This window comes from Eurypyga helias, unplaced genomic scaffold (assembly GCF_000690775.1).
Source record: "Eurypyga helias isolate BGI_N326 unplaced genomic scaffold, ASM69077v1 scaffold15957, whole genome shotgun sequence".
NCBI classification, from domain to species: domain Eukaryota; kingdom Metazoa; phylum Chordata; class Aves; order Eurypygiformes; family Eurypygidae; genus Eurypyga; species Eurypyga helias.
The window spans coordinates 9,132-27,908 of NW_010263840.1; the positions used below are offsets into that span (position 1 = coordinate 9,132).

The 18,777-nt window shown below is 37.2% G+C and overlaps 1 protein-coding gene across 1 annotated transcript in view; it reads right to left on the reverse strand.

Annotated features, from left to right (window-relative positions):
- Positions 1 to 3,097: 3,097 nt before the first annotated feature.
- Positions 3,098 to 18,777, reverse strand: part of LOC104513000 (rotatin-like) — a gene marked incomplete at its 5' end in the record, with an annotated part of 38,029 nt that continues 22,349 nt past the window's right edge. The window contains 9 exons of the mRNA XM_010156211.1: positions 3,098 to 3,554; positions 5,288 to 5,357; positions 5,707 to 5,810; positions 7,054 to 7,321; positions 8,965 to 9,164; positions 10,950 to 11,076; positions 12,521 to 12,598; positions 16,121 to 16,215; positions 18,024 to 18,129. Coding sequence (XP_010154513.1) covers positions 3,475 to 3,554; positions 5,288 to 5,357; positions 5,707 to 5,810; positions 7,054 to 7,321; positions 8,965 to 9,164; positions 10,950 to 11,076; positions 12,521 to 12,598; positions 16,121 to 16,215; positions 18,024 to 18,129 — 1,128 coding nt within the window. The remainder of the gene's footprint in view (positions 3,555 to 5,287; positions 5,358 to 5,706; positions 5,811 to 7,053; positions 7,322 to 8,964; positions 9,165 to 10,949; positions 11,077 to 12,520; positions 12,599 to 16,120; positions 16,216 to 18,023; positions 18,130 to 18,777) is intronic.

Below are 18,777 nucleotides of genomic sequence, written 5' to 3' on the forward strand. Positions count from 1 at the left end.
GTAACATTGATAAAAAATATGTTTATGAATCTTTGAGATTTCTTCATGAAGTAGATTATTTTTATTTTCAACTCAAGTGGAAAAGAAATTTAAAAGTTCTGTGCAAGAAAAAAGGAACTTGTTTCCAAGGGGCTCCATCACACATTTATGAAAAAGCCTTCCAACTCCAACTGCCTCCCAACATTTCCAACTTGAATCGAGTTACAGAATCATGTACCAAGGAACATACCAATACCAAACTGAATTGTAAAATCCCTACCGTTACTTCTGAGCACCTAAAACACCAGTTATAACAATAAAACGTGCCTGAGAGAGCACTGAGGCCAGAGGGCACAGACTGACCCTCATCCGTGGGGCCAACCCCTTCTGGGTTACACAACAGGGAGAATGACCAGTTCCTGAGAACGCCCAGGGGCCACGCAGAATCATGGAATGAGGTCAGGCAATCGCCAAAATTGAACAATAAATGAAGAACACACACCTACCGTGTGGCCCAGGAGTTGAAAGATGAGTTAAAAAAGACTGAGGTAGCGTGGAATTAGAGTTACCCCAACTCTCTCTCTTCTAAAGCGATGATACACGACTGCGCTCAGTGGTGTAGCTGTAAACGGTAACTCCAGGAAGCCATCCAGGGAAAAGATTTGAAGGAATCACATATTGTTGTTATGACCAGAAGAAACCTCAAGTGAACTGTAGAGTGTCCCTACACTCCCTAGAGGACAGCAAATCTCCAGGTGTCCGCTAACCTTTTTTTGTCCCTAGGAAACAGTAAAACACTCCTCTGAAGGACAACCAGATCTGAGAAGCTCCCACAGTAGCTTCTACTCTATTGTGGAGGGAAATCCCTACATAAAGCTGGATCAAAGCCTCAGCATAGGAAGTTCCCCTCCCCCGTCTGGCCTTTGCTGCCCCACGATTGCAGTGAAGCCAGATGTCTGTAACTGCTGTAATTTGCAAGATGATATGGAGAGAAACCAATGAAAAACTCCACCAGGGGCTTTGTAGTTACTGAGGGAGGAGAATCCATGGTTCCAAACTGCTGGAAAAGCAGTAAATAGTGCCTTTCTCATAAATTAAATCTTTTTCTGAGAATTCTCAAGTAGGCTTGAAAATCTATTACTCAAAGGTTTGAAAACTTCATCAGCAAGTCATGACTTAATGTCTCCATTTGCATGAAAACACACACACACAATCAAAACTAAGTGATTTATGTTTAATCCACAATTTTTTTGCCACTCAAGCAAAACTTCCTGTGAAAGTTTTGTACATGCAATAGATGACACATCAGGCCTGAAAAAAAATCTGAGGGCCTCATTGGTAGTGGATTTTATGTACATACCTCTCTTGAATTTAAAGTAACAGCTTTCTTGATTACAAGCTTACTATAAAAGATAAAGCAACCAAGTAAGAGCATAATGTATCTGCAGTTAGTGCAAATGGTAATTGTGTTCTCCTGGGTAACGATTTTCAAGAGACTCCTAGCTTGCATGGCTGTGCCGTTTATTAGAGAAAATAAATGGATGCCGAGTATTACCTTTTAAATTCTGTAAGCTATTCAGGGAATCCATCTCCACTTTAATTGCACCTTCCTCTGCAGGATAAGAAATGATTTTACAGCTCTTAAAATCAAAGCTGTTTTAGGATTTAATTTTCTTTAAAAACCCGAACATGATAAATACTACATCCTTGAAAATAGATGCATCTCAAAAAATCTGAAATTAAGTTTAACTGTGAATAAGACCTCAATATTTTCTTTCTTGAAAGCTATTAAGGCTAAAGGTTATTGTGAGGCTAATTGCACTAGTCTAAGTGCCAGTGAACAGAAATGATATCATCACTTGTGTTTTATAGCCCACCTCTTTATTAAGATTCAGGGAGATGGGATGCAGCCACTGTACGTCCCCAGCTTTTGAGGGAAAAGGTGATGGAGTGCTGTCCTTTAAATAAATACCTAAATAGACAGATAACTCTTTCCTTATTCTTGACAGAGAAAAGATTTAATTGTTCTGTGAAGACTTTGTACAGAAAGTGAATAGAGAGATTTGATGTACATGCCCTTTTAGAGGCTAAAAATTGATTGATCTTCCTGAGAAGTCGCACCAAACAGAGGTATTTACTTAGGTCATTGCTAGAGCAATGACAGCATTTAATAACCATTTAGCAAGCGACAATAATTATGTAATATATCAAGTGGAAAAGAATCAGGCCCTGGCGGTCCATCCTTGCTTTTGTTTTGGTGGAGAAGCAGAAGGTTAGTCAATAATTACATTTCTAGTAATGATGTAATCCAGCTACTCTAAGCATCACACTTATGTCAGCTGAATAATATCAAGTCACACATTATTTATAAGCATCGCAAGACAACAGCAACAACAACAAAAAAATGCTCTCTGTCAGTGGAAAATACTTCCATTACCTGGCTAGGAAGAAAAGACAAGTCACAGGTAGACATGGCCTTGCTACACCTCTTTTAGAGACGTTACCTAAGTTTGATTTGCTCACTTCTACCTGTTCCTGACATAAACCAAAAGCTTCATGTCTTAAGGGAAATCTAAACACCCTGCTAGATATTTCAGGAGCGTGTTCAGTAAAACTGCCATGTGGTCAGGCATCAACGCATTTTTCTCTCCAACTCATTTAGCACAGAACAGTGAAAAGCTTACAATAATTGCTATAAAGTAGCCATTCAAAGAAAACACAGGCCTGGATAACAGACTGGTATTTTCCTCAAGGAAAAAATTTGAAGCATGTATAAATAAGAAAAAACCAGAATGTGTCTCAAATATTTTCTACAGTGTTGTAACGCAACTCACCAAAACCGACGTACGTACCTCATATCCTGAACAAACTGCTACATTGTCACCCGTAATATCAGCAATTGAGAGCTCTTTTTCAACTGTTTGCATCCTAAAACAAAAATGCCCCAGTTTGAACTGAAAACTCCTTCAAAACTAAACCAAACACCTCCCGTTCTACACCTCGTAGGTGTAACACACCCTGACCACCAGCATTTTGGGTTCTTGAATAGACGTATACACTGTGCCCGTCCGCAAAGTTACAGAACACAATCCACAGACAACAAACGCTGGTCTCCATTAAAAAAAACTTTATTCAGACCGATCCAAAACAGCAATTCTAATACTTTACAGTAAAAATTTCAATGCATAATTTAAGAAAATTATGAATTTTTCACATCCTTTTCCTCTGTACATTCCTCCTTCTGTGTACATACTTTACAAAACAGCATCATTACAATTTCCCATTGGGATTACAGTAGAAATAATCTGAACCACGTTTAGGGCAATTTCTTTGGTTCAAAGTGATGAACTCCTTCCTAAAAGGCTTCATAAATTTAATCCAGAGCGTGTATGCTCCTGCCACAGATCTGTGAGTTAAAAGTGTTTTCTTTAGATTTCGGGCTCCCATTGAATGAGCTGTCCAATTTCAACATGAGAAGTCATCTGAAGGTCATTATCAATCAAGAAGCTGCACTATGTTCTCTAAGCATTTTAAATAGTAGGCATGTAGCTCATTTTCTTCTGACTGTGGAGCAGCTAAAAGGAAGGAACAGAAAGATTTAAACTTCTCGTTGATTCTTAATACAAAATGATTTTTTCAAAGGTCACATCAAATGCCTTGCTAGAATTCATCTTATTTTATGATATTAACCTCTGCATTACACACAGCAAATCAAGTACTAATGCTTTATGTTGCAAAGTCTGTTTTTCTTTCTCTCTCTCCCCTTTTTTTTTGAAAGGCTAGGGCTTTTAGGAGCTTTCCAAGCCTCTGCATAGTTGTAAAAAATAAAGTGAAAACCGCCTTTTGATTAAGCCATGTCACAGTGAGGTCTTGCCTTGTTCTTGACAAAACTTCTCCTTCGGTAGGACAAAGTGGGAAATAAAAAATAACAAGAGACATGTTGAAAAATTTCCTGACTTGTACTCAGAAGAACAATCTACCACTTCAGGCCCATTATCATGTCAAGTGATCACAGATTTAATAGGGTAGGCCAGTTAAGAACCTTAATGCAGGAAAACATAGATGACAACTTCACACGACTGTAAACCATAACAATTACAGTTGCATAAAATACTTCATACTCAATACTTGGATATTGAAATATTTATTGAATTAAAAATCAATCTTTCAGTCTAGGACTTCATGTTTTAAAGTAGTACATAAATAAATAGGGATCAAAGCTACAAGATGCCAGTCTGTAAAAGCTGAATATTTCTACCTTGTTGATTCAACACAATATTTTTTAAAAGTCTTATGCTATAAACAACAATACAAAGTTATCTATTTATTAACACATTATCAAGTATATTAAATGTTAGGTTTAATGGTTGACTTAATAAAGGACGTGTTTGAAACAACAGTACGTTGACAAAATCAATGGATTTGGGTGACAGTACAGGAAGAATTATCATGGGATGTTCTAGCAAAAATACATCTCCTTATCAGGTTACTGACAAACAGTAGGTTTCAGTGTAGGCAGAAATTTCGTGACAATTCTGTTGTGCAAAACATTATTGGAATTCGGTATTATAAGTCCCTCAATTGATAAACCTATTTGAGTACATCTATAGAGCAATTAAAATCCATAGGAAAACTCATTGGTTTAAAATGAAACATTTGCATGTTTTTGAGAGATCAGAGTCTTGATGTGACTAACAAGGATAAACCCATTATTACCTGCTGAAGCTCCAGATCAGCATTTGAACATGCTGCAAAATGAATGCTCTTGAGCTGAGGATAGCAAACTATTATATTCCAGCAACAGTTATGTTCAGTTACTTGAACAAAAAACTCAAGCTTTCAGAAAGCCAGCTAAGTCACGGTACAGTATTTTAAGACTGGCACAATAATCTGTTCTGATCCCTTCTCCGTGTGGCTGCAGTCACAGTAAGGTTGAGCACTGTTAAGCAAAGTCAATGCTAAATGAACAATTTTTCTTACTACTAAAAATAAGATTTAACACAGAAGTGTACAGTGCAAATAAAGTACTTCACTGTAAGCACCATCAGACCTATTCTTGGAAACTAATGTTACCAATTACCTGAGATCTTACTCATAATTTGTTAACCATGAGGCATTTTTCTGTATCTATAATACCTGTATTTACAAGACACCTAACCATAAACCATATTATTACTCATGATTCTAGAAAGTATCCTTTCAAAAACTTGTATCACAACAAAAACTGTGATAATACAAACTGAAATGCATTAATGATCTACATGATGGAAAAAACCCAGAATTGGCATGAGTTGTAAGTAGGACTTACTTTTCTTCGCTGAAGAATAAGCCTCATCTATTCTTCTCCTTATTGATGGATTCTTCAAAGTCACTTTTGCCTGTAGCATACAAAAACACACAAAATAGTGACTTTCTTCCCCATATGTTCACATTTTAACAGCAAGGTTTAGAAAATGAGAACAATTGAGCAGAATACGAGATGCAGGAATTCTAGAATTAGCATATGACTGTATCATCATACAGGTTGCGTTTATATAAGCAGTCACAAATCACAGAGGACAAGCTGCTTCCTTACCATGTTGTTTAACCTCCTAGCCTAAGCAGCTCTTTGTTATTTAAAATAATAAAAAGGAACTGCTGCTGTAAACTTTATTTTTATTTACTTAAAGGTTCCTATACTGTTTACAGAATAATAAATGCAATATTACAATTTTTCCAGATACTAACCTTCTGATAGTTGTGAAGCAAAGCCCAAACTGAAGCTGCTCCTATTCTCCGGACAGCACAACTACCACTTTCCAAGCAGGCAGACAGTACTGCAATCGCTTTATCTAATGAAAACAAATTAAAAACATCTCGAAAGTATCATCACAAGCACGCAAATATGTTTACACATCTCAGTATTTTGATGCTTGGAGTACACTTATTTCTACGAGAAGCATTGGCATGGCAGAGGAATTGCAGAAACTTTTTTATCAGATCAATTAAATTCTAAAATGGTCATGAAATTGGCAGACTACATTGAAAGAAGTGTTAAAAAAATACAGGGAAACAAAGAGAAGCAATGCGAAAAAATCAAGCCGTCAGTAACAGAACATGCATGTCATGTACAGCCATCAGCTAGGCATAGTGACCGAGCAAGCCATGAAACTGTTTTATAACTCCCAGTAGCCACCATTAGAGACACATCAGGATGGAAATCAAGATGTTTTTATTTTCCTTAGTACTTATTACGTAGATGATTGGTAACCAATGAGAAATATTTGCCACCACGCTGTAGGTGCCTTAATTTCCTGGCCTTGCTCTGATGCCAGGCTCTTCAAGTCTGACTGTTCACTTCATAATAAAAAGTCACAGAGTATGTTGCTGAATAATGTATGCTTAATTAAGGCAGCAAATCTGCATGTAGGGGAAAAAAATGAAAAGAATGGGCACTATGGAAAACCTGCTGAGAACCTTCAACAGACGGGAGCATTCTCTCTGCAATTAAATGAGGGAAGAAACCTGCCTTTTACAAACAACCGAGAGAAATGTTCTGTGAATGTTAGTACATTCCACACATATGCCATGGCCATAACTTTATCATCATCAATGTTTTCTGCACGTGACAGAAAACAAAATAGTTTGTCTCGACATCCATAACTTGCAGGAGCTAATAAGGTTTTGTCCAACTGGAAGATAGGAACTTCTGTGGTAGAAATATTTTAAAAATAACATTTCTGCAGTATCATTTCAAACTGACTGACAGAAGCAATCCTTCAACCCCCCGAAAAACTAGCTGTTTGAGAAAACTGCAAAAATCTTTGCAGCCATAACGTGTTACTACTTTCAAATGATCAGTCTCCCAATAAATCTCCATTTTTTTAAAAAAACATTTATTTACATTTCCTTTTGTTGTATATTCTTATTTTAACTGCTATAATTACTTCTGTGAAAATGATTGTTATAAAAATGCTTTCCTAAATAACAATATTGAGTTCTTGGTTAGTAACCTAAACTGCAATGAAAATATGGTAGTCTGCAAGACACAATATTCTCAGAGTATAACAGCTTGTATACCCTTTAGATACTTACCATTAGCTAATATCTTCGGTTTGTTAGCTGGACTAAAGCATAAGTTATGTAGAACAAGTAGTGCTAGATGTTGGCTGCTCTTGTGCTTGTAGTTACACATTTCCACGATCTGGTCTAAAAACCCATTTATCTTCATAATCATCTGCTGTCCATCTTCTCCAGAAGATATGTTCAGTAGCAGCTTGAGCCATAGAGTTGAGACGTTACCAGGATTTTTATGACTTCCTTTTGGTAATGAAAGAGACAAAAAATTCTGCAGGAAGTTACTCTGCCAGAAGGAAGAAAAAGAACATTAGAATTCCTAGTATTCCATGGTTTACACACTGCTGCTTGACCTTCTGATCTGCGTCCCTGACAAAAAAATAGTACTAATGTTTCTTTTATGTATTTCAGGGAACCCATTATTAATCAAGGATTTTTGAAACAATTGCATACAAAAAAATAATCCATATCTTGGTTAAAAACTTAATATGGTAAAATACATTTTCTTCTGTAATAATGTATGCAATGTAGATACATAATAGTTAACCCAACACAATATGTTTCTTTAAAGGCTAATTCCCACCACTACATAAGTTTTTGCTTTGCACTTAGCATTTCTGCCCCAAAATAAGCTAGAAGCAATTTCACTGAATCAATGCACAATTTACCACATGTATTTTTGATTCCTTATTTATTATTGCTTTCATTATTAGCAAATATTAAAGGTATCATAGAATAACTTGCATCGGAAGGGATCCATAAGGATCGGTACTCGCTGACAGTCACAGTAATGTACTCTATTTTGTAAGCTTTAAAGAAAAAAATAAGATTCTGTGTGGTTGATATGGCATACACTCCCTCTTTGCAACCTCAGGGTTTGCCTCCACTTTAAGGAGACTCTGAGCAGGTGAGATTCTATTCCCCTGTTACAAGAGGGAGATGTTCCAACATAACATGCCTATGATGAAAAAAGTCCTTGACTAAGTACTCTCAACCCCACTGACCCTTGACAACAGGTACAGGCATCTGGTCAACAGCAAACAATCCAGCACACAAACTCATCACGGTTTCCTTCACACTAACATAATATTGGTAACTTCATTTCACAGACGGAATTGGTAATTCAGCATTGCTTACACTTATGAAAGCAGAGCTCAAGAAGGAGAATCAAGACTAAGTACTCTCATACTGGAGTGAAACTCCAGACAGGAAAAGCCAAAACAATCCACAGAACAGAACAGCCACCATAGCAAAGAGTTCAAACTGCTTGTTTCTATCCAAAAGTTTGAATATCAGAATTTTATAACTGTAAGGCCACATTTTACATAATAAGCACCACAAAAAGATCCTATTACCCCCTGCTTTTTCTAACAAGTAATTAGGTCCAAGCACAGAACACAGTTAACATAAACTAAAAGAAATTGTTGTAATTATTAAACTACTACAAAAGATGCTAAAAATAAACACACTTTTTATAATTTCTTTTGTGGTGGTTTTATCACGTCACCACTATAGCTGATTTTCTACACTATTCTATTTGAATTCTTGTCTCAAAGTGAAGAATTTATTTAAATGATCAAAGTTAAGTTTAAAATAAACAGATTTTCAAAGAACATTTGATAAAATAGAGCAAGGACCATTCTATACACAAATTAAAAAGAGGAAAGATAGTACCTACATTTGTATAATAAGCATAGATTTCTACCTAAGAACTGATTATTGACATGTAGGACATCTTATCACAGAACGGTTTGGGTTGGAAGGGACCTTATCTCAAAATATAATTTTTATAAAGATTATGTTTCACACAGTATACCTCATGATTTATACAATGTTTATACAAAGACACTCCATACTGCAATATGAGGGTTTATTAAGAAGGCAAATGCATCCATCACATTGGTAAACTCAAGAATATTATTTACTTACCTTCTGAATAATGCCTTTACAGTCATGAGACAGAGCAAGGTTAGAAAGGAGGCAAAAGACCACCTGCTGCATTGGGCTGTTACCATTTGACACTTGGGAAGCCAATCTCAAGATGCTGTGCATTAGTGAACTGCCAGCTGCACTTCGTGCAGACGCCAGGGATGACTGTCCACCACCAGCCCAGCAAAGTGAAGCACAACCTTAAAGAAATTAAACCTTTATCATATGAGAAATGCTCATACACATTAAAACAAAACAAACAAACATCTAGAGAAAGAGAAGTCTAACAGCTCAAAGATGATGGGACTTTTGAAAGGACTGTGGGTTTGTTTTGTTGGTTTTTTTTCTTTTTCTCTCTTTGTACCACGCTGAAGTCAATGGGACATCCTTTGAATAGAACCATGCAGGAACGTGGCAGCTGACAGGGATAGGTGTCTATTGTTCCAGAATCTCAGGGGAGAATCTGCTCTTAAAGAGAAGCCATTGCTTTGCCTCAGAGTGTCTCCTGAAAAACCGGAACATTATATCTCAGGCATTTTACAATTATTTGACATCAGAATCTGAAGGAACCTTCTGAAACTGGTTCAGAAGAAGAAAAGGTCTCTCTGAAAGGTTTAATAAGTCTCTTAAAATATTTTTCTGAGAAATAAAAGCACTGTTTGCACCTGTCATTACCCTGTACAACAGTAGCATGCAAAATCCTATGCTACAGAGCTACAAGGTCAACTCAAAACAGCAGCAGGTAACAACTAAGTTACCAACATGATGTTTCTGCACAAATATGCATAGATAGCTTTTTGTTTAGTGACATTTGCCATGTGAAACAATGGTTAACTTCTTACATGGCAAAAGTAAATTAAAATGAGACAGCTTTTAACTGTTACAAATATCTACATGCATTTCTTTGACTGCACTAGAGGGAAGTGGTTAAACCAGTTCAGAGTAGGTAAGTTTGGGTCACCTCATAAGCAAAAATCCTGAGCAGAAAAAAAAAAAAAAAAAATTAATCTAAACCCACTTGCTCTTATTAGCAAAAGACAAATGCAGCCTAGGTTCCCTCTGAGTTAAGGAACAAGACTGACCATCAGAACTTCAGCTTGATTTCCAGTACAACACCAGATATTAAATTTTAATTTTATATGCTGTGGTTGACTAACACATATTTGACCTATTTTCAGTCCATATTAAAAAAAAAAGCCTTTATGAAAAAAAGCATCACAAGCTCATTTAAGGTCAGAGACATTAACTTAAAAAGAAGGTAATAAAAAGCTCAGAGATTGTTCCATTATTATATTTTTGCCATGTGAACTCTTTTATGCTATCTTGACGGAAAAAACAACAGATACTTATAATATGTCTCTTCAAGCCACTAGCAAATCATTATCTGAGTCAATAACCAGGATGTGGAATGAAACAAATTCATACTAAAAGAAAAAAAAAAAAAGAAAAAAAGAACAGGCTTCTAGTAGTGGGGATAAGTACTCATCAATGGAAATAAAGGGTATCCTCAAATGAAGGAGAATCCTTATGGAAAATACATAAATACAAGCTACTGAGCCCAGTGCATAAATAAATGGAAAAAAATGAATACAGTATTAAATTTGATTATTGAATATTTCAAAATCAGAATGTTCTCAGTAACAGCGGAATTCCAATCTGTGTGAAGTACTGTTCTCCATAAGACAATTCCTAGAGTAGTGTTTCCACAGCATACTACTGAGTTTGGCAGGACTTTTATTGTAGCCTCCAAATATAACGGTCTGAATTAAATGCTATTTAGTCCTTTAATACAATTGTACTCTTGCTAAATCCAACAGACTGAAACAGGATCTGAACAAATGTCCTGAATGTATTAAAATCAAAACTCTTGATGGACTTTCCTCTTATGGTAGTAATAAACGTTCTTTTCCCTTTATGATGTTTTTCTGCCTCAATTATTCTGGCAAAATATTTTGATGTATTACATCACAGAGTGACTTTCATACCTGCAGGATGATTTGCAGTGTAAACACAAAGCAAATGCAGAGCTATTTGCATTGAGGAGTCATCTATTAAAAACCACGGCCACAGCGAATGTAGAACAGGAACAAGATGAGCTTTGAGTGCTGCCATCTACAAGAACATGAGGAATTATTTAAACTATTATACTACTAAATACTTTGAAATTTAAGTATAAATAGAGTGAGAAAAGCATATCTCTATTTTAACTGTGTCCCGTTAGTTTGCTTTAAAAGATTGTATGGAGACAACTACCACCCTCATTTCAACACTGATTAAATTAACTCTGTCCCAGTCAAAACCAACACACGTTTTAATTACTGAGACATGCAAACAAAAGTAAAGATTTCTTCATTCCAACTGTGATTATCCAAGATTATCCTGTTCTGAAGTTTTATACTACTCCCAATTAATTATTGGAACTCAAAAAGCCTGGAAATAGAAGAGTGCAGTTCTATAGTGCAAATAATAGAAAACTTCAGTTATCAATAGCAAACTCCATCTCTCCTGCAAGCAACTGTCCCTGCAGACACCTGACCAAAACAAGAAACATATTGCACAATTATCTGAGATTATGGCACAACCAAGTTATGGGGACCTTGGGGATAAGCAGGTGGCTTATCCAGGCCCATAATTTACATGTTGTTCTGTATGCAAAAAGAATGCCAACACATGCCCTGAATAGGGGTATTTCTGGAAGGTCTGGAAATCTTGTGGTTTCACCAATGTATTTACTAAAGGTAGCACAAGTTGTATGCCAAGACAAATTAAACTGTGAAAGAGAAAATCTAAATATATGTGTGGAAAGTATCAGCAATAAGAAAGAGGGAGTAGTGACCAGAAAGAAATAATACAGGAAAGAATGAAAAAAGTGATGTGGCATTTTCTCCATGAAAAAAGAAGTAGGCAAAAGAACTGAAGTAGGTAAGAAATTGAAAAAGCACAGTGAAAGAGACAAAGAATGTGAACTGAAAAGAAGAAATTCCAAACAAGATTCTGAGCAAGAATAATGATGGGGAAAAAAAAAAAATCAAGAAGAAAACAAAATTGTACCTTGCAGGGTTAGTGAAATTTAACTCAGACAAAGAAAATTAAATGGCAAATTATTTAGGGTTTGGTTTTGTTTTGGGGTTTTTTGCCATTCAGAAAGGAAAAGGAAAAAAGGAGAGGAAAAAGGAGAAGAAACTACATTTCAAGATGTGAAGTGTACCTCTTACAGACCTTTCTTGTGGCCCCCCACTCTTCTCTGCATCCATTTTTCAGATGCTTTAAAAATGGGAATTATTAATCTAAGCAAAGCAGATGTGGGTATAAAGGATGATAGCCATCTGAAATCTTTGGGAGATGATGTTGCAATATGAACTTTGAGTTCCTAATGAATGGATGAAATATTCTTAGGAGTTGGGAATAATAATAAAATTTGAAGTATTTTTTGACATTAACATCAAACTTAGATTTAGCCAGTTTGAAAATAGTTCCAAAGTAGAAAAAAAGAAGAATTATGATCTTCATTCACTAACTGAATGCGCTCACGTCATTTCAGTATTAGAATACTTACTTGGCATTCTTCATTTTGAAAGAGGCAGTTTCTGAGGAGCTGCATGGAACGCCTTAACTGCTTGAAAAGGTTATCCTCCTGTTCCAAGAAAAACATTTGAAGATCATCAACATAAGACCAGAATTAATTTTGTACAAGAAGGAAAGCAATTTCAAAGGAGAGGTGCAAAACTGAGGCATCAACATTTGGGTCACAACTCTTCAGCAGTTTCCCTCTGATCCCAAGTAAGATTCATCTTGACTAACTTTAAATACATATACTAAAGACACTTATAGCAACTTACCTGGTGTCATCCTCATCTCTCTTTATAAGCCACAGATACTATATTCTAGGAGCACTGATCCGGCCAAATGCAGAGATCTGAAACGTAGACCTCCATTTCTCTTACAGCTAATGAAGAACGGGTGGGAACACTTTCTGGGTGTTTGTTCCATCCCAAAGCAGACATCTAAAACAAGTCAAATGAATCACTCCCTAGAAGTGCCTATTTTTCTTTCTTGGATAAAAACAAGGATAAACTAGCTCTGTCTTGCAGATCTCTACATTTGGTCAGAAAAATCTATTCTTATATCCCCAGTGTCTTAGTTCCCTATCCTTAATAACAAAAATGGTTTCCAACCTGATAAGAATATTACGAAGATAAATACAGCTCTTTGGACAGCGAGGTACTATACTAAGATTGAAGAAGTAGTAAACAAAATATCTATCTTCGTGATAGTGCTGTGACACTAAAAAGCTAATGATGGCTGACCTAACTTCTACAAGATTGACACACAAAACCACTTCTGAAAGAAGATCAAATTCCAGTAAGTTTGTTAACCACAGGAGACTATTTCTGTTTTATCAAGCATAAAGGAACAAAAATGTAAAATAGGATTCACGCTTAATCTCGGACACTGTTAAGCAACAATGCTTGCTTATAAATCATACAGTTGATGATACTTAGAGATAAAGTAAGTCATTCTCAAAAACGTTGCTGCAAGTCAGGTGTAGTAGATGAAAAAAACATACAAGTCATCATTACCAATGCAGTCTACAAAAGGTCTGTCTCATTTTTACCTAAATAAAATTCTAACTCTAAGAAGTTCCTTCAAGATGTTCTACATATACATTAATGTATTTAATAAACACAAATAGCACTAAATCCCACAAAATGCCACAAGCTTCAACTTATACTTAATGTGTAAACTTCTAGGAGGTGCAAAAAGTAGGGATTGTGTTGATGGCAATGTTTGTATCTATTTATTTATTTTGGGATATCGATACTATTTTGAGGAGTTTTCTTGAAAGCTTGGCTATTTGCAAATGCTTTTCTTGCCCTGGTTAGGATCACAGTAATTATTATGAAAGAAAGGAAATTCTCAGGTAACATATTTCCATTGCCCTGAGAGTGAAGGATAGATCAAACACATTTTTCCCAACAGTTAAAAGAAAAGAAAAAGAGACAAATCTCTGATAAATTCACTTTGAAAGCTGTACCTTGAAGTGGGCTGAGGAGCAGTTTTGTAAATTTTGCGAAACAGCTCAATCTGACTATGAAAGTAATGTCTCAGTTTCCCACACGTGAGACTAGATTGCCAGTTGTTAGGCACAGTGTATGATGAACAGCATGCTTACATATGATGTAGTAACCTACACTTCCAGCTCAGCAGGGAAATCTGCCACAATGTCTTTTGCAAATCTTTCAAAGATCTCTTAATTAAACATAAGCAGTATTTCTGACCTTTTTCAGAGGCTCCTTTCCTTCAGTTTCTTGCAGGTTTTAAATTCCTTCTACATTTAGCAGAGAAGAAAATGTACCCAACTTCCCCCCTCTCAACCCATGAAATATAGAGCCAGCTGATTTCAACCTCATGTAACTAAGGCAGGAGACTTACAGTCTCCACCCTTTGAAGAATGGCTAATAAATGTGTTCAGGAGATCTCAAAAAAAGTATTGTAGCCTTCAAATGTCAGGGTCAAACTCAAATTCTTTTAAGAAATCATTGCTGTAAGACACAGTTCCTCACTCTCACAAATCAAGGCTAATTTCTGTTTGTGCCAATGCCTCACAGAAAAACACTATCGAGCTCAAACAATGCAGAAATATCCTGCAGGAAGATGTTTTCTGCAGTTTTGGCTTTACGTGGGAGTGGACAAGGTATCAAACTTGACAGCAGAGGTTATTGTCTGTATTTTAATAATTCTCTTCAGATGAAAGTGTTAGAAAACAAGCAGATTGCAACAAACATCTTACGAAACTGTTGTAGGATGTAAGAAATATTCTATTTCTAGATGTGATAAGGAAGAGCTGGGTGATGTGAGAGTCTGGAACAACTGGAAGGGATGCTAAAAAAAGGCTAAAAAAATTGTCAATGGAAAAAAGAAAGTGGGAGTACAGGCATTGGAACAAGTGCAAATATGAGGTAAAAAAACCATCTCTGACAAGAATTTCAAGTCAGGGACAACTGAGTCTGATGACGAGAGACTGAGATGTCCCAATCAAGCATGCAGGAGGACAGAAAAAGAATTAGAACTAGAAGCCAGATAATATGAGACAGTAGAGAATAAAAAAGCTGTGACTTGCATCCACAGACAGACTGGAACTGGTTTTGGGGTGGGAAGGAGATTGACTGGTACAGTAACAGAAAAAAAAACCAGAGTGGCTAGCACTGGCTGAAAGACACTTGGAAAGAAAACCTGAGAAACAGAAAAATTATTTTTGTGGAAACAAGATGGGAAAAATTAGCTGGATTGGGTAAGACCATGAACACAAGGCTGAAAGTCCAATTATGTTTGAAAATAACATGATATTCTTAGGTATTGTTGTAGGCTAAATAAATATCATAAATTGTGAGCACTGACAGGTAACAAATGGATGGATGTGTATGTGTGTCAATGTCCGAAACTCAGCTTCTGAACTCCATCAGCAGCCTATTAGTTGCTGGCTAAAAGTAGGAAGTCCTGAATCCTCCAGTTAATGAAAAGACATGAGTCAGAACCACTAATTCAGAGGCTGATCATGTGTTGTACTTCACACACAGACTATTCAGATTAGGTAAACAGGATCTTGGAGTTCTGGAAAGAAAAAAACCGGTGGAGAAAAGAAGGGTTCCTGAAAAGATAGGGTCTCTGAAAGAAAGAAATGGACCCAAAAAGAAGAATGTGAAGAATGTGGCTGGAGGGACGATCCTGCAAGTGAGAGAAGATCCTGGAGAGCAGAGAGATGCATGGAAACAAACACCGGTGCACGCCCAGGGGCTTTGGCCAGTAACACCCAAGACTGGGAACTGAGCAGCTGCAAAGCATAAACTGATGCGATTTTCTGCCTGACTTTCCTGAACCAGCAGTCATCTCCATGGTGGAAAAGGAAGTTGAGAACTAGTGAACATAACTCCGGGTGGGAGAATGAACGTGTGAGAAAATCAAGTTCATAAAAGCTCTAAAATCACTGAATTTTAAAGTAGCCCTAGTAGCCAGATCCACTACAAGTTGTCATTTACCCTGTCTCACCCATGACAGACACCAACAGTATTCGCCTCAAGGAAAAACAAACAAACAACAAATGAACAAAAATATGGGAAGTGCCTTATCACATCAGTCTTTTGGGTTTTATAGTTACCTTTTTTCTGTGTGCTTTCCCAGGCTTTAAGGAATCCAAATTCAGCTGTGCATTAATATGTTTCATGTTTTCTATACATGTGTCTAACAGGTCAACTGGAAAACAAAAATATGAACAAGTTCATTCACAAACAAAAATATTTTATGAAACATGAAATATCTTTCTTGCAATGAACTTGATTAATTACCCTCCTGAACTGAGACTTAAGGATTCAGATGCTCGAATTCTGTGAGTTCATAATATATTATTTCCTTCTTGATATCAGAAAGTAACTAACAGACTCCGAGATGGAGTGCATCTAGTTGAATGATCTTGAGAAGCAAGAACATATTTGAGTTCTCTTGCAACAATGTCCTGTGAGAGGAATGCCCAAAGGAAGGACTGATAAGATAGAGAGGGGAGGATGATTTGGGAGAAAGAGGAGAACAACTCGTAACTCTTCAGGATATCTTCAAATGCTGCCTAGAAGGCTGAATCTTCAAGCGGTTAGGGTATGCATTTATCTTACCCAACTCTTCCCTAACAGCATCAGATTTGCTGTATTTAAGAAGAGCAAATGTTCAGGTGACTCAAAATGCAAAATGTTGAGTTAGGCTCTTTTCTTAGGATCTAGTGTCTTTAATTTATTACAAGAATATAGGCTCATGGGATAATTCAAGTTGGAAGAGATGGCCTCCAGAGGTCATACAGTTCAACCTCCTGCTCAAAGCACAGTCAGGTGTAAGGTCAGGCAAGGTTACCTGCTGCCTACCCAGTTGGGCCCTGAAAATGTCCAAAACCAGAGACTGTACAGTATGCATATCTTAGCTGATCCACTGCTTGACTGCCTACAAAGGTGAAATATTTCTGTACAGCCAATCTGATTCTCATGTTGCAGTTTATGCCCACTCTCTCTCATCCTCCTACACCATGCACTGCTGTGAAAAACCTGTCTCTGTTGTCTTCAAAACCTCATAGTTTTGAGAAGGCTGATATTAGATCCTCCTAAACCCTTCTTTTCTCCAAGTTAAATAAAGCCAGTTCCCTCAGCCTGTTCTCTAAGGACACAACCACTTCGGTGGCCCTCTGCTGAACTTGATCCAGTTTGTTGATGTCTTTCTGGTACTGGGCCAAAACTGGATGTATTATTCTAGATTTGATCTAAAAAGTGCTATATAGAGGAAAGATGATCCCTTCCCCTTCATCTACTGGCTATATTCCTGTTAATAGAGCCCAGGATGCTGTTAGTCTCACATTCAGCTTGCCACCTACTAAGACCTCAAGGTCCTTTGCAGATTCCTAGTCAGTCTATACTGCTGTGTTCTTTTCTAGGTGCAGGACTTTGTATCTTAAAAAGTAGTGTGTAAGAGCTTGAAAAGGTGATGTTAGAGCTACAGATAATTTCAGGACATTGATTTGAAGCCCAGAACTCCTGTTCCTCTTCTCTGATTTGTGCTTATCACAGCAAAGATGACTTGAAGGCTGCTCTAGCACAGAACGTGATGCACTTCATGCACTGGTAATGCCTTCAAAGGAGCTCATCTAGCAGGTCACCAGCAGAAGAACCCTGATTGAATCAAGGGCTGAGTAGACCACCAGTACACTCAGAAAGAGCAGAATGTAGGTATGTGGAAAAGGATTTGAAGTTCAGAGTTTTCTGCCACTATTAGGATCAGACATTGAGCAGGTATGTCTATGCTATCTATTTCAGTGCAGCGTAAGTTTAAAGGCCCCAAAAAATTAGACTGGCTACAACATCAATTGTTATCTGTAGTTAAGAAATGTAATTATTAATAAGCTTTCTCTGTAAAGATATGCAAAAAATGCCACTGAAAACTAGGTCATTTGTCCTGAAAAAAATACATAAAACACCTGCAAGCATTTAATTTATAAAGCATTTTAAAATAGATTTTTAAATGCTAACCTTCCAAAGCACATTTCTGAGCATTTTTACTGACAGCTAACAGAGACAGTAATCCATTTGTAGCAACTTCTTTCAGCACATCCTTTGAAGACTTTTTTTCACAGACCTAGAAACAATGTAATTTCATTACCAAATTGAAAACGTGACAATATGAAAAGTACTACTCACATCTATAAATGTTTTCATAGTCTATGGATATTTGGAGGATTCATCACTATATTCACATACAGAGTTATCCCTCTCTATATCCATGTTTACAGTATGTCTGCACTGAAGTGTTTCATTATACCCTGGGCTGTATCCAGAGAAGCATGACCAGCAGGTCAAGGGAGGTGATTCTCCCCCTCTATTCTGGTGTCGTGAGACCCCACCTGGAGTTCTGCCTCCAGCTCTGGAGCCCCCAGCATAAGAAGGATATAGACCAGTTGGAGCGAGTCCAGAGGAGGCCATGAAGGTGCTCACAGGGCTGGAGGACCTCTCCTGTGGGAACAGGCAGAGAGAATTGGGCGTGTTCAGCCTGGAGAAGAGAAGGCTCTGGGGAGACCTTATTGCAGCCTTCCAGTACCTGAAAGGGCTACAAGGAAGCAGGGAGGGGACTTCTTACAAGGGCCTGTAGTGACAGGACAAGGGGTAATGGGTTTAAACTGAAAGTGGGGAGGTTTAGATTAGATATCAGGAAGAAGTTCTTCACAGAGAGGGTGGTGAGGCACTGGAACAGGTTGCCCAGAGAAGCTGTGGATGCCCCATCCCTGGA